Source organism: Phalacrocorax carbo, chromosome 16, assembly GCF_963921805.1.
Source record: "Phalacrocorax carbo chromosome 16, bPhaCar2.1, whole genome shotgun sequence".
NCBI classification, from domain to species: domain Eukaryota; kingdom Metazoa; phylum Chordata; class Aves; order Suliformes; family Phalacrocoracidae; genus Phalacrocorax; species Phalacrocorax carbo.
This window is the reverse complement of record NC_087528.1, coordinates 10,421,164-10,438,346: the sequence shown is the minus strand read 5'-3', so window position 1 is coordinate 10,438,346 and position 17,183 is coordinate 10,421,164. Positions and strand designations below refer to the sequence as shown.

General features: G+C 36.8%; 1 protein-coding gene across 3 annotated transcripts in view; it reads right to left on the bottom strand.

Moving 5' to 3' along the window:
- The window catches only part of TBCD (tubulin folding cofactor D), a 132,111-nt gene that overhangs the window by 102,223 nt on the left and 12,705 nt on the right, over positions 1 to 17,183 (bottom strand). For all 3 annotated transcript variants that reach the window (XM_064467145.1, XM_064467143.1, XM_064467144.1), the window contains exons 9-14: positions 9,992 to 10,037; positions 7,082 to 7,214; positions 5,779 to 5,921; positions 4,929 to 4,989; positions 4,054 to 4,128; positions 893 to 987 (exon numbers count right to left, since the gene is read on the bottom strand). In XM_064467145.1, the coding sequence (XP_064323215.1) occupies positions 893 to 987; positions 4,054 to 4,128; positions 4,929 to 4,989; positions 5,779 to 5,921; positions 7,082 to 7,214; positions 9,992 to 10,037 (553 nt within the window). The remainder of the gene's footprint in view (positions 1 to 892; positions 988 to 4,053; positions 4,129 to 4,928; positions 4,990 to 5,778; positions 5,922 to 7,081; positions 7,215 to 9,991; positions 10,038 to 17,183) is intronic.

Below are 17,183 nucleotides of genomic sequence, written 5' to 3'. Positions count from 1 at the left end.
CTTTTCATGGAGACAGAATAATAAATTGTATTAAATACCATATTTTACAGTTTCTTCTAGAACAAGTAATGAGATCTTCAGAATAGAAAAGATCTGGCAACTGAATTTACTAGCACGAAATACCGGCTTTGAAACCTTTTTGAAAATTAGCGTTCGACTTCTCTGTTCAACGCAGGAATACCAGATGAGATCAGAAAAACCATCTAGCATGAGATATTGCTGTAGAAGTGCCCAACAGTGGATGTGTACTACTACATTATGCTTTTGTCCTTTCAACTCTAGAAAAAATTGACCAAAATCACAACACAGAGGACTACTACTTTCACATTAATATCGCTGTACTTCGATGTATGTTAATACATACAGAATATACAAAGAAACAATTCCTCTGCCCTGTTATTTTTCTTTCCATCCTGATATTTCAAAAACACATTAAAAACTTAAACAGTTCATTGTATAAATTACACAAAATTGGCCTCTGAAATTTAATCAGAAACATAAGCTACTAGCTTTAAAGTGCAAGTTAGTCATCAATTACTTAATATAATCTATTTAAATAATGACACTGACACAATATAGAGACATACAGAAGTATTTTTATACAACTGTAGAAAGAAACATGGGAGGGAGGAAGAAAGAAGAAAACCCCAAGAAACTAATTTCATTTTGGAACGAAAAATTTATTAAGTATAAAAAGACACACCCACGAAAATGCTTTTGACAGAAGTACCTTAAGTATCCCCATAGGCATACTTTTACTCTAGAATTCAACGCTACAGTCATTATTCAGCACAATCATATCAGCAAATTCCAGTCTATTGCCACACGTTCAATCTCTAATACTATAAATTGTTAATCATGAACTTACTAATGTTCAGCAACTACAACTCACCATCTGAAATTCGGGAAGGGAGTAACAATCCTCTTCTGCCTAATTCAGCCAGAGCCAGGCATCCACCATGCCATGCATTGTCTGTTTCCTGGAAACTAATTTTAGAACAAAGACAAGTTTTGTTAAGACTAGCCTTCCCTTTTTGGATTTCATTTTTCATGGTGAATTCCTAATATTTTAAAAGACATGTAATCCAACCAGCATGTGTTATTAATCCTGTCAGACTTCTAAAATATACAAATGACAAGTTGAACATGTTTTCTTTCCCACTTTGTGCAACATAAATACTGCTATAAGCTTAGAGTGGAACTTATAAAATAAGCAGAAAAACCCTGCTTATCAATATAAATGTAACCTCAATACAGAAGAGTACAATACCTGAAACTCATACAGAAAAGGAAAACAACTTTCTAGCACACTGGCAAAAGATGCAGATTTACAGAACGTGCCCAGAATAACTAATGAATTTAATGCCAAACACAGTCCTTAACTAACAGAAGAGGTTCAGGTGATAGTTTCCAATAAACACATTATATGAGCTTACGCAGTGAGCAAACAGTAGTGTTTATTCACCTTTAAAAAAACATAAAACAGAGCAATTTGTAGTGAACGCAGCAAAAAAACATCAAAAAGGCTACACTATTTTTGGTGGATTGAAAAGGGGAAAGGTTGCATACTGCATGACTAAACACGCAAAAAGTTCATTTTGTATTGAACTAGAGATACGAATCTAAGAATAAAGCATTGAACAGACAGACTAGGTCATATCAAAGCTTCATCTCTCCCAGTATCCTGTCTCTGACATGGATCAATAGCAGATGCTTAGCCAAAGACAAAGCATAAAGGATCATGCCCTTTTCAGCCTCCTCCTAGCTTTGGCAACCAGCAGTATGGAGACTTCTCAAGCCAGAGGTTGCAGCCACAATGTCATATTTAATAACCTCTGATGGGACTCTCTTCCATTAATTTGTATAATCCCTTTTTGAACTCCCTTTACACTTTTGGCTTCTATAACATCCTATGGCAATGACTTCCACGGTTTAATTATAATTGCTTGAAAATGTACTTCCTGATGCTTCCCATTTCTCACATTATGAGAGAGTGAACACTAAACAATTACTTGCTTTCCCTCTTTCTTTCATATTTATGATGTTATATATCTCCATTACGTCCTTCTGCTTCTTCTGTCCACTTGGAAGAATCCCCATCAGTTAAATCCCTTTTCAGTGATTCTGTTTTGTTATCCTTTCCTAATAATATCTAACACTCCATTTGCCTTCTTTTTTCCAACAGCTGTTGAGCATTCCACTGACATTCTGACAGAACTATCGGTGACTTCAAGACCTCTTTCCTAAGTACCAATAACTGTTTTATAGCTAACTGCATTTTCGCTAAGTGCATAAGTTTACATTCATTAGACATTATATTTCATATGTCATTTACTGTCTAGCTACTTAACTTAGGCTTATATAACATTTTCTTTTCTGTCACCTTTAGTTTTCACTATATAAGCTAACTTAAACAACCAGTTGATTTCCTCAGCCCATTGTTCACCTTTTTCCCAGGATCCTTTATGAATATGTTGAACAGCACAGGGCTCATACAGACCCCTGCAGGACCACGCTGATAATCTCACTACCTTGTGAATAATGATCACTTATTTCTTCCCTGTCTCCTGTCTTTTAATTTATCTACATATAAGAAATCTTTTCTTCTTATCCCAAGAGATATAACTTAAAGTGCCTCTAATGAGCAACTGACTGATTTTTATTTTGGTCACTAGATATTTAAAGAATACAGAAGAGATTCCCTTTGTCCTTGTCTACATTTGTTCCCAGGTGTTTCTGAAGAAAGCAGGTCACTCAAGTACTGGTTGGATTACTCATCCCTATGACTTGAAAAACAAGGAAAGAAAACACAGTGAGTACAGGTCTTTGAAGCTCCAGGGATAATTGAGATCAGCAGCACCTCTTAAATTAATCACAGTAATGCAGTGGAAGTAAGTATCAGCTAAGCAGATCCTTTCCTTGCAGCTTTTTAAGACCTTATACCTTTTTTTTTTAATGTGCTATCCTTTGAGCTGCTATTTTTAATTGTACTCACAACCAATATGAGAAGAGTTTTTAAAACTGAGTACATCTGAGTGACAAACTGAACATTACCAATATTTTTTGCCAATAAAGAAATTATTTTTGTCATTAGCTTAGTCTAAAACACTGGTTTAAATCTTAAAGCTCAAGTACTCAATGTAGACCTGATGAGCAATTTGATATAAAAAAAAGCATATGATACTTGTTTAATAATTTAGTCCTTCACATGCTCTACATGGATGCAGAAACAAGGCATCCAACAATAAAGTGCATCAAAAGAACATCCTAGCAGCTGTATGTGATAAAACCGAAGTTTCAGCTAGCCCAAAAGCCTCTCTGACACGGCTAACAGTACATGCCTTAGGTACAGGACAAGAACAAGCATATTGCAACACTCTCCAAAACATTTCCAAACTCTGACAGATCACGGACGAGTTTGCAGGAAAGAAGAATGGTTTTTTTGTTCAGGCATATACTCTTAGTATCCACAACATCCTCCGGCAAGACGTTTTCACAGTTTAACTATGTGCTGTGTGAATAACCACCACCTTTTCTTTATTCCAAACCTGCCACCTGATACTTCAGTTTGCTCCTAATAATCTAAAATCTAGAGGGCAATCATTTCCATGGCGTTCATGATTTCATAAAGCTCTATTATACCCCATTTATTTATTCCTCACTCTTCCTAGATGTTTTAGCCTCCCCTCACATAGAGATGGCTTCATACCTCTGGTGATCCTCAGAACCCTTTTGAATTTCCACACAACGCTCAAGACATGATCACAACAGGAGTTTTTAAAGCAGCAAGTTAAAGAGCATTTTTTAATTTTTATTTTCCCTAAGTTGAACTTCAGTCCTTCCGTATTACTTTAGAATGGGGTCAAGATGAAGGATTAGGAAAAATTTCTTTACTGAACACCCTTAGCAATTCCATGCCTTAGAAGATTTTGAAATCTGGGGGAAAGGCAACAAAATTTACAGATTTTTAGCCCTGTCTTCCTAACTGTTGTCCTCCTGTTTCATTACCAGACACGTTTCAGATGCATGTAAAGCATGAAATAAGATTTTTACCTAAAACAGTCCAACAGAGACCCAATCACGTCATCTGCTAATTCTTTTGGAAGTCTTCCAGTTATTCTACCAATTCTACAGAAGTTAAAAGAAAGAAAAAAAGGCATACAGTGATTCATTAGTACTGCATTTGATGAATAAGTCATATCAAAAATTGTTACTGGAAACTTACAAGATGACTGACTTAAAGACGACTAAGCACTACTATCCTTACACCATTACCCTAAAACAACAGTCTCAAACTTGAAGCAAATACTACACAGCAGCGAACTTAACACAGAAATCACAGAATCAGAGTGGTGGGGGTTGGAAGGGCCCTCTGGAGCTCACCCCATCCCACCCCCTGCGTGAGCAGGCACCCCCAGAGCAGGGGCACAGGGCCGCGTCCAGGCGGGGGGTGAATGTCCCCAGGGAAGGGACCCCACAGCCTCTCTGGGCAGCCTGTGCCCCTGCTCTGGCACCCGCACAGGGAAGGGGTTATTCCTCATATTCAGGTGGAACTTCCCATGCTCCAATTTCTGCCCATCGCCCTTTGGCCTGTCGTTGGGCACTATTGAAGAGAGCCTAGTCCCACCATTTTTTAAAGCAGGAGAGAAAAAAACATTTTGAGGAAATGGTACTTTACACCCTTCAAATCAAGTCTTATCCAGAATGTTTCTTTCCAAGCCTATCTGAAATTTTCCTGAAGCCTAGCCCAATTTCATATCAGAAGAAGATACCAACATGACTTTATACTGTGAGCTGTGCTAAAGCCATCTGAAGTAAACTGTGAATATTGACAATACACTCAAATTATCAATCATGGATAACAACATAGAAATGCAATCTGATGTACACCTTAGTTTATTAGTTTAGAGTAACCATAAGAAACCTACCCTTTTGCTGCAGACCACCTGACAATAGTGTCTTTGTCTTTCAGTCCAACCAACAATTGCTCTGCAGATAATTTTATTTAAACAAAACAGATTATTCTCATTTAACAACAGAAACATTAAAATATTCCAGTTTATTTTCCTCTTAGTTTAAATAAAAATATTTGTATCTAGATTTCTTCTCTTTGTCACACAAGTACGACTTGAAATCAAATAAACAAGAAAGATGTCAAAAGCATTTTCTAAAGGAGAAAATTGGTTTGAAATTTTAAGTACTGCAGAAGATTCAAAATGGAGGTCATGGTGCTTTTTTTTCAGTGGTTCATTAGATTATTCAGTTATAAAAGTCTTCTGATGCAATTTTTGCCTATTTATTTACAGCATATCCCCCAGCAAGCTAGCAGAAGACCGTATGACTGCATACTAATAAAAAAAAATGCTGCTCCTTTGATACTACCACAGCTTAAAAATTTCAAGCGTAGTTCTTAAGCTTTCACGAAATAAAATGTTTTGGTTTTCATTATGAATTTTAATCCATCCTTCCATCCGTGAAAGGTTCAAGATCTCTCTTTCACATCATGGATAAAATTGGTAAAATGTATTTCAGTAACTCCATCCCCCAACCCCACAATAAATGCTACAGTACTGAGTTTCTGCTTGAGATGCTGAAATCCAAATCATTTGACAAAAATATAGTATATTTTAACCAGCTGCATAGACCAAAATTTTATAGTCTTTAAAATTATTCACATTAGCACAGATACCCACATGACTTTCTTAGCCCTAAGCAGGTTGTTTTCCAATACATTTAATTTACAGGCTTTTCATTACTTTCTGTCTAGTTTTAACACACCTACAACGTTTTCAATCTCTCCTGGAATGTCATACTCCTCTTCATCGTCAGCCTCATTGGCAGCAACTTTTTTCATTTGATCCTGCACAACTGAACCCTGAGCTTGCAGATTGGCAGCCAGAGATCGACAGCCACGCTGGTATCTGCACAAGGAACAGACACAGTTCATTTATTTTTCTGATTTAAGTTCCAGCTGCAATAGGCGCATACTGCCATAAAGCCTGCTAGTCAAGTTACTACGCCTCTCGGTGTACAGCTCTCCAGTTATTTAGTGATTGTTTTAAAGGAAAGGGAAAAGTATCCCATTCTCCCTCCTCCTGACCCACTTGTCTCTTTTCCAAGGTGAGAAGAGCTAGACTATTTAAATGGTTCCTTTTCATTATCTCTCCCTCTCCTGCTTCAATATAACCTACTTTCCATCGCTGACAATAAAGAGAGACAAAATTCCCATGCCTTAAAAACCTCTCCAAAACCTAAAAAAAACCCCAAAATTAATAAAATCAACTTATTAAAAACTGCTTTTTAAATGTTAAAGCTAGCTTAGTACTTTCTGACCAAGCTGTACTCAGATACTTAGCCCATGGTATAGATACATTCTTACAAAAGATATACTTTACATGCTAAACTGACTTTTGCCATTGGGCAAGGTACACTCTACACCTAAAAAGAATTTTCTATGCCTAAGGACGTTCTCAAAAGTTGGTAAAAGAAATACAATAAAAATAGTCACCAAGGGAGCCTGCAATTTTAAAGTATCAGTGCGAGAAATCTAAAAAAGAGTTTGCCCTCTGGCAGTAAGTAAAACCAGACACCAAAACCTGACTAATATGCAAAATGAAAGTGGGATCGCAAACCACTTTTTCCCCTGTGAACTTTCTATCAAATTGAGGTAGAACTATGTAATGGAAAAAGTTATGTTCACTCTTACAAAATTGTACTAAATCAGCTTCAGTAACAAAGGTCACTGTCTTCCCACCTTTACCAAGTTATGCATTATATAGGAACAGGCTTCTGCTTGTGTAACATGAAAAATCAAAAGATTTGGCTTGTCACAGCTCTGGTTCACTATACCAAAACTGAAAAAAATTACAGGAAACTAAATACAGCACAAGAAATCTACTTTTTCCAAATAGTGCAACTAAAGAACATGTTCATTCCCAAATAACACGTGGATTTCTTTCTTTGTCTTTCAGGGGAGGTTAGGAGGGCAAAGGGACAGTAGTCAAATATATGGATTTAGGTATTTTTAAGTTTTTTGAGTGCTTTTGGAATTTTTTTTAAACTGCTTCAGCTTTAAACTAACCTCCATTTTGCTACCTTCGGTTTCACAAATGTCAGTCCAAGCCGTTGAACGAGTTTCATCCCTAGCTTGCGAAGAACCATCTGATTACTTTCTGACAGCTTGCAGTTATCAAGACACTCAAGTACAGTAGCAGCTGTAAAAGAAAATAAACACGCTAGAAAAATGGTTTTTAAAAAAAAATCTCAGTAAGAAAATTTTGAAACATTTTGAAAGTTCTTTAGAAGGTTTTTAAAGGTATTACTGAAATGCAAATGCCCTATTGCCTACTTTGCAGTAGCTCTGACACTGGTCAAAGAGTAGTAATATCCTCCACCTACCAAACAGGAAGGATTGCTTTACGGATTAGTTTTGACTATGAAAATTACAATGAATCTAAATTCTGAGACTATTTATGCCTCTAATTCTCACTAGAAGTAACACGTTTAAGTACCTTTCAGGGTCCAAGAATTTTCAGTAGTCTAACAGAACCAGCAGTCAGAAAATCTAACTCATTTACTCTGCAGAAAGTTTCTGCATACTAAGAAACTGTTCCCTTTCCTCATTTATTATTTTCAGGCAGCGCCAACTTAACTCCTCTGGCATAGAAATTTTTATGATGATGAAAGTCCATGAACATTTAGACATGAGAAATACTGTGTATGTGTAAACAATCAGCAACAAAACCTTTCATTTGGGCACATCAAAGGTAACAAAGTTATTTGTCCGGCAAAGTAAAAAAAAAAAAAAAAAAACAGACGAAAGGAGAATCTTTGATTAATGAGTATAAATTTCCAGGATTCAAAATTTTCACAAGGAACACATGCCTGTTACAAACAAAATAGTCCTTTCACATTTTCAGCCTGAAACAATTAAGGATTGTTTTGAAGGCTGATCATTAGTTAATAGAGGCTAACAACTTGGGCTCCAAAGGACCCATCATTCTTGCTATAAGCACTGCAAATATGGAATCATACTGGCAAAATACTCTGCAACCTCTTACTCCAGCCTCGTATCAGGGTTTTCAAAATACTAAGAAATCAAAGATGTAACAATTGTTTCAAAGTCTGAGAAATTATAGGATGTGACTTTAAAATCTTTTCTGTTCTTAAAAAGGCTTATGATTTATCCTGACATGCTAAAATATTAATAAAATAATACACGCAGGCAAAACAGTAAAGCCAGAATGACTATTACTTCAATACCTTCCAGTAACCCGGATTTTTTTGCAGTTGTAAAACCTAGTGAGACTAATGGTTTAGGAGTCAGAAAAAAAAATTAAGAATATATAAATACAAGCCTCTTCCAAGTCTTGCCAACTCTTGAATTGCTAAAATATCTACAGGCCCATGCAAATGGCTTCAGGACTAGTGCTTATTTTTAAGTCAAGGTCTATGTTGCAAAAGATTTCAAATAGTATCTTTCATTGACATTTGTCTATTTTTTTCCTATTTGATCGTCAGATCTGTTATAACCTGTAATAATTAAAAATCTTTGATCTTTTCGCCTCTCACATTTTCTTACCCCCAACAGTTTCTGTCTGAATATTTGCTTCTTAGTTGTGAGCATTCTTTCTTTTCTATGGTAAATTTATTCATTGGTATGCCCCTGATTTTTCTCTTATTACCAGACTCATAATTACTTAATATTCTTTCTGTATGCTACAGGAAGGCCAAAACATCTAATTTTATTAGCAGGGTTAATGTTGTGAGTCAAATACCTTCCTTTCATATTAATTATGACCATTGTCTTGTACAGTTGCATCTTTTAAATGGCATAATTTTGTGTTATACCATATTTTATCTATCCCATTTATTATTCTGCTTACCTGGCAGTCTTATTACTCTTTCAGCTTCTGCAGTGCTGTCTGCTATTTCTAGGTGATGTCTAGGTGATGACATTCCTCAATATTTTCTGTCTGTTCCTGACCAGCTGTACAGCACACCTGTCATTCCATTCTGTTTGTCTTCACTATCTTATCTCCATCTTTACCCATATCTCAGGCATTTTGTAAGGATGCATCTGCATCTCAGACTCACTAACTGGGACAATGAAACTGTTTCCAGCACTAGATCTACAAAGTTTCATCTCAGAAGTCAAAATAATTCCATTAAGTGAAATCATAAGAATTCTAAAGTAAGTTTACATCACTGCTTGATTCCCATGAATAGCACAAACCGCATTTCTGGTGCTCCGATAAGCTCCACAAAACTGACATGGTCTTTTGTACTGTTTTGTAATTCGCCATCACCTTTCCCTACCTTTCTTTACTGCTGTCCATAAAAAACAAGCTAGTATTTTGCAGTCAATTCTGACCATATTCCAGCATTCACCATGAGATGAAAATAACTCCAACATGCAGCTACGCTGTTCAGAAAATTCTGTGCTGTCCTTTCAGGTACAGCTTTTAGGATGTACCTGTTTAACCCTAATTTCATTCATTATACTCGCTTTTCACTACAAACTTTTTTCATTTCACCAGTACCACTACATGATTCCAGCTGGGCCCTGTACGTAGCACGTTCTTTAAACTTCGGTTTTCTGAAAATCTGTGTTTCTGTTAAAACTTGGAAGATTTTCTGCAAAATTTCCAGCAGTAATATGTATAAAATCAGTTTATGTCCCAATGATTTTTTAAAATATTTTCCACATCTTATAGTTTATATGTTCTGTGTCCAGCTCCTGTTTTCTGGCAATGGCCAGTGTGATCACCTGCCAAATTCTTTAATGAGCTGTTCAAACATAACATTGCCCACTTGTGTCTGCTCCTCCCTCACTTTGTCATCTCTTCTTTTTTCCCCCTCATTTTGCATGTTTTATAAACTTCCCCGTTGATTTCACTCTTTACAGCACCACTTGTTATCAGTTTAATCTTTTTTTCTTTTTTTTTATTGGAACAGCTTTAAAAACAAAATCAGGATATTACAAACTTACCATATGGTAAACAATCCTCTCTTTTGCCATGTTTAAATAACTGAGCCTACAATTAAAAGAGGGAAAATAGAGATGAGAATCTAAGATTCTAAAGCACAATCTGTCAAGCATGTAGTTCTAAAATTCTTTTTAATGTTCTTGCAATAATCTCTAGTGTTTACTAATTTAAATAGCATAAAAGGAAAAGAGTCTCAGGGTGCAGTTTTACTTCTTTGTAAGTCAATGCAAGTTAAGGATTCTGTAGCCCAGCCCCCCCCCACCCAGTCATACAGGCAGCCAACTCAAGGAGCTGAGTTGACCAAAAAACCACTCAAGAGAGAAGGGAAGAAAAACAAAAAAAAAAGAGAAAGAAGGGGGGGAGAAGAGAAAGAAGGGGGAAAGCAAGCAAGAAAGCAAGAGCCACTATTTTTCAGCCAGCTCAGCTCTCTGAACCACCCAGCTCAGTGCTTGGTCACTGGAGCTCAATGCAGGTGCAACCATGGCACCTATTATCTCAAACAGCTCATGTTGCTTTGAACCTCTGAAAAGTGAAGCAGAATTTGTAGAACATGAATAAAGGCAGAAGAACGAGGGTAACTCTATATCCTGTTTGGGACTTCCCGACGATGAAAGTCTCCGAACTGAACAAGGCTCACTTATGATTTAGATGACACAGCACACAGTACACATCAACACTTTGGTCACTGCTCAGAAGCAGGACAGGTGGACACATGTGAGCGAGCTTAGTTATTAGTAGCAACCAAACTCGGCCAGACAGGATGCAGTACAGGCTGAACGGCTGCTTCTCAAACAGCTTTTGAAAACACCATGTTAAACTAAACACAACCAGCTACAGAAATCTCTGACTGCAAGCCTGCTACAAATATACCTCCAACAGGCAAACTTTAATTCCTGTGCCAAGGGATTTAAACAAGCCAAGAGTTTCCAGAATCATTTCACATACAATTAAAAATCCCATTAAGCCCCAGCACTACAGTGAGACGAATGGACTATTAACACCAAACAAAACCATGTTACACATGCAAAGTTTCCTCAGTTCACTTAGTATCCATCAGAACTACTGTGTTCAGTCCCTTATTTTTCCTTGCTTTGTCATTCACCAGAAAAAAAAAAATCTTCCTCAATAAATATGCCTAGGAGTTAAACAAGAACAGACTTACCTTAAAATATGTACTTTCTCACACATACCAAATGCACACATGCCTCCCGTACTGCAGGTGTGGTTAAGAGCAACAAAGGCAATAAAAACACCTTTAGGCTATGTACCCATTCCATTTTGTTTCGTTACTAAATTGCATTTTAGGATCCTAAATTAGCACTTCTGATCAGCTCTACTACAAGCTATATAGGGGAATTTGATAATACATATTGAATTATATACGGTTTTTAACGTTTTCATGAGTAACTAGGCAATTGTAAGGTGTCCTTTAAAACCTGCGTTTACAAAAGCAGAAATGCTACAGAACTACTTCAGGCCCATAAGAACAGCTAATAGAAATAACTACCAACACAAATGGTATGAACATAGCATAGCTTGTATCAATATACCATATTAGTATTAAAAAAAAAAAAAATACTTCCCACTAACATACAACAATGCACTGCTTGTATTAAAAAGCCTAAAGAAAAGCTGACAGAAGATCTGCAAATCTCTGGTACAGTTAAGAAATCTGGAGCGCCTCTAAAACTTCTCTGCCTCTCTGCTGAAACATGCAAAAGCTCATTTCTTCATCGCTTTGTTCCTGTGTTCTGCTTTTAAAACCCATCAGACGGTTTCTTCACAAGGTTAGCAAGTTTGCAGCGGTTGCCAGATTCTGCAGCACCTTATCCTCACAACTACTTTTCCTTTCTGTATAAAAGCCCAGTTATGAGCAGATACTGTTTCTAAGACACACATGGGCTGCCTCCAAATTATTGGAATTATATTCATGCGTATTCAAACAAAACACAGTATAATTCCTGAAGCAGTGAAAATGTAAAGAAACAGCTTTTTAATCCAGCCTTGGGAATGCTCCTGGACAAACACTCCTCAGCATACTGCCTGGGAGTGCCTGGATGGAGCAACGTGGAATAGAATCCTCAAAACATCCATACATTTTCAGTCTTACGTAGTTCCTAAATTCTACCACCTTCCTACAAGTTTCTTCGTGAGTTTTCACATCCTCAAGGCCAACTTTGAATCCAGTTCTGCTTCCTCAGGGTAAAACATAACTAGGAGGTATCACCTCTAAGCAAGATGTGGGAATTAACAAACACACAAGCAGGAAATGAGAAAATTCTTCAAATATTTCAAATATTGTACATGAATTTTTTTACTGCTTTTCTAAAAAAAGTAAGAAAACAGCCTCACACGCCTCTGAGTCAATTTAGAAAGGTGAAATAGGCAGATTCCATTTCACAACCATTTCTATTATTTTCTGAACAAAACAGTGAAACGTACATTGTTTCCCTTTAACAGTTTAATTACATACTTAAACAAATTATTTTCAAATCTAATTTTCAAGACAGAACATCTACTCTCAAACAAAATACTGCAAGAATTTAAAATATACTTTCAGATGTCAAAATCACCACAGCAACCTCTGTAAATCAACGGAGATACGGATTAAGGGATTTGATCGATGCAAATTTTTAGCGGAAGTAAAAAGTAATCAAAGAACATCATAGCTACTGTGTTTAAATTAATAGTGAACTTTTCAAAAACTGGGACTTCATATTTACATGGTTTTGCTCAACAGAATATGTTACCTACTGATTTTGGAGTAAACACAGCTGAAAATGCCACATGTCTGAAAGGAAAAGAAGTTCTGTTTGCACCCACCAACGTACATTGCAGGTCAGATACAACCTTCTGCCAGGTTCCTGGTGTTTCAGCAAGTGATACATCAGGTACTTCTCTGTATCAGAGAAAAGTTTAACAGCAATTTTTACCAAAAAAACTATTTTTGTAGAAGTAAATAGGTAATAACCAAGCTGTTGAGAACTACTCTTCAGATATTCAACACAGCAGGAATTCCACTGTCTGGGGCTTTTTTCTGATTACAGAAATGTCAAGAAGAGAAGTTTTCATTACTTCTGTATGAGTCAAAGCATGCAAAAGCATTCACAAGCCCAAATTTCCCAAACTTTTGAGCTTACTAGATATATTTTCCAGGGAAAATAAAAGAGCACTTTAACCGATGTTGGCCTTTAGGGGAAAAAAACAGGGAAGAAAATAAAAATGGAAAAAAGGGTACGTATTTTCTTCTGCCATGTGCTGCAGTCATGCATGTGTGGCAAAGCTACCATCTCAGGAAAAACCTGCAAACCTAGAGCTTACAGGGGTTATACTAAAACAAGAGTACATGATGCATGAACAGAAAACATTAAAAAAAAAAGAAAAGAAAAAGAAAAAAGGGCAAATCAGCATTACAGTATTCAGCTTAAACTTCCTGCCTTGAAGGAAGAAAAACATCCAAGGCACACCATTTCAAAAAATCTGATACAAACAAAATAATTAATAAGCTTGGTTTGCCACCTGCATAGACATTTTAGTGTCAGCAACTAACAATACTGCAAGTAAGGAGCCTGCCTATTGGAGTATCCAGGCAAAGTTACGCCACGGTGTCTTCACTTTAATGAGGACATACAGCGCACACCAACTTACCCAACCTGTTGAACTGTTGAAAAGTATGTAACTCCCTCTCTTATAAATAATTAAGCCACCTACAAATTAGAGAAAATCAGTGGTGTGCAAGCAATGACGACTGTCAAGTCTGGTTTTGCTTTAGAAATAGCATGGTGCAAGGAAAACAAAACCTAGTTTCTTAGTAATCACAGAAGAAACACACCACACCTTCCAATTGTCTGCATAACCCACTTTAGGCCCGACCTTCATGAGATATATCAATCGGGATCATCTCCAGGACATGTTCCCCAAGCTATACAAATCACCATTAAGGGTGGCCTGACTGTTTGGTAGCAAGTGTATCTTCCTGCCGAGCAGGAGACACAAGTCTGAATCTACCCTCTGGTTGTAACCAACCCAGTCAAGGATCGGGAGGATAATTTCAGCCTCTACAGGAAGAGAAGAAAATGGTATCTTTCATTACTCTGGAGCACCCCCTAGTAGTCACACAACACCCAGGTCCAGGGAAAGCTATCAGCCATCCCTGCCTCCAGGCCAGATGTGGGGAGGTAAACAAGGTGAGGGAGGACATGCTGTCAGAAGAGTAAGTCCGCTTGAAAGTCGAGCATATTTAATAGACCATATGTGCAGCTAATGGTAAAAATAGATTAGTTAAAGCCCTTATTCTTACTGTGTCTTCAACACAAATAATACTCCTTCTGTAGGTCACGTATTTGTCAGGGTATTGATAATGTCATCATCAACATGGCTATTAAGCTGACAAACGTCAATACACAGCCCAGTTAAATGGCTGGCAAAAGGAGTTCAGTTTTCACAGGGCCTTAGTTATTTACCTGCTGAAAGCCTGAAAGTTTAGACTAACACATGGAGAGCTAACAGAATAGTTCCTTTTCATCTTAACAAGACTACCCAAAAACACAGATTTGAAATACTTGGAAGGAAAAAAAAATAGTAGCTTAAGACAGGACTGTATTCTAAGAGGAAACAGAAATAGTCTTACAGTTAACATAACTTCTGAACCTTGAACTGGCACAATACTTATGGTAAGAAGGAAAAAACTGAGAAGTATTAGACAAGGCCACATTAGAATACTCTGTGCCACTGAAAAAGAGAGGAGATACATACAGTGTTACCAGAAAGAGGTCAGTGCCCTTGGTATCTGGAGACATAAGAGGTTTTTTTCTTCTCCTTATATCAACACTGCTTTTTGTACACCTTTATCACCAAACCACTAAGCAACAACACCTTTTAAAAAAATAATGCCAATAGACAATCCCAGCATCGCTAATTCATTGAGAATGCCAAAAATACAGAGACTTGGGAAACATTCTATTTGGAAATATTCTATTTTTGTGCCTCTGGGTCTGAAAGAATGGAGTTAGAGAGTTCTTTCTTCCCTGGAGCAAAATTTACATAAGCATGTAGCTGTTGCTAAATAACTTTTGCATTAGAGACAGCTCAGGGAAATGCCCTGTTCTTAAGACTCTCGAGTTTCATCAGATCACTGTGTAGGGCGTTTTATTTTTTTTAATTATTACTCACACTTGTATACTGAATCACTTATAAAACAAATAAGGTTTAATAAGTTTCAATGCCCAAGGCTACCTCAACATGATGACATCTCTGTCACGCAAGAACTGGGAGTGCTACACCCTGCAGCAATAACTAAAAAGCTGTTTGATATAATGGCAGGTTTAAAAGCAAACCTCCAGACCAAGAGAATTTAACATGCAGATTCTCAAAGCAGGTTAGAACTTTCCATCAAGTAAACAAATGGTATTAAAAAAGTGGCGATCTCTTATTAATCCAACATTTATAATCCTTCAAATATACAATGTATCCAAGCAAAAAGTGAATTTAATTCAATACAGCAATGTTAGTTTCAACAAAAGAGGGCAGTTTTAAAAACTGAATCTGAAATACTGCAAGGAAAGATTCCTGCTAGTGCACACCTGTTGTGAAATGATATATTACTGACGACAGGTGTAAAGAAAAAAAAAAGAAAAAAGCATCAGTGGAATTAAAATGTGTAATGCAGTCTGCGTGTTTCAACAGGAATCATGAAACAGTAGTACTTGTTCTACGCATAATGCTGAGTTAGATTAAACAGTAGCATACCTAATCACCAAGACTTAAGGCCACGAAGAGGCAGATCAAAGTGCAGCAATGTCGAACTACTCATTGCATACCTAACTTGCAGTTTCAGTTCATTGAAATGCAAGAGTTTCATGTCTTTTTAAAACAGTTTTGCCATGCCGGTCTCACTACAAGCTACTTCCTAAATGCAGATCCTGAACAGCGTAATATCATAACCCAACTGAAATCCACCCTGTTAGGGGCTACTCTTAACTGATCTGATGAAGAGGCACACTTTTTATCCCCACCCTGGTGGGTTACATTCCCAAAACCTGCCTTGCTGTAATGACCAGAAAATGGAAATTGGTCTATTTCCTCCCGCTCGTTCAGACAGAAATGCCCAGGCAACTACAGTTTGACTCCTAAAGTAACAAATCACCAGAGGAATCAGAGGGCAAAAAATTTTGAAGCTGTTGACACAAGTTTTAGTCGTCCATCATGAGGATGTGTTCTGCTTTAGACACGTAGCAATTACGTACTATGTTTCTCTATAGACTGTTAAAATCTTGAGTGTTTAAGAGAAAAGGTTTACTTATTTTAAACAGTGCTTTTATTTTCAGCTCATTTTTTCAGTTTGACAACATGCTATTGTTACAAGTGTGTTACAAAATTCTTAATATTAAATTATTTAAATAAATATTTCCTATTCCACTTAAGCATGTCTGCTTACACACATACCTGCATACGTATCATTCTGAAAACCTTTATCCCCTCATGAGATAATTCATGCTTACACTGTAGTAACTGAAATTAAAAATTGAAGACCGAATGCAAGAAAAGGCTTTAAAAATTCAGTCTGCTCGTACCTACCAACTGGAACAGGAGTTATGAGCTGCAGGACACAAATAAAACTGGCCTGATAAATACTTTCTCCTATCCCAGGGAGAAAGAAAAAAGAATCATATAAATGCAAGAAGGCAGGCTTCTGCTTCCAGGTATATTGTATCACATTCTAGTTTCGATTCTACTTGTTAAGTATTCACCTGTTTCGCTTAGTATGCACTAATGAACAGGTGGATAGAGCCAAAGCCAAACTCAAAGGAATTATGACAAAACACTAATGTATTATACATCCTACAGGTCTCATCATGCACCTAGAACGGCAAACAGTCAGTCTCCCTTTCCAGATCTGACAATAAAATGATGAAACATCATTCTGTCTTTTGAAACATACTGCAATGCATACAAATCATGCTTCCTCCTGCTTAAGCAGCAAGTCCCAAGTTATTCTAAATATAGATCATTTCTTGTATCTTCTGATTTGGAAGAGCTGCTGGAGGAAGGAAAAAAAAAAAACAATACCTAAAAAAAAAAACACACACCACACACTAGTTCCAGAACTTTGCTTTGATGTTTAGTAACATACTGCATACAAGTCCTCATAGCAATTATTTAAAAAGAGCTGCAAAATTATGCAAATTATAGAAA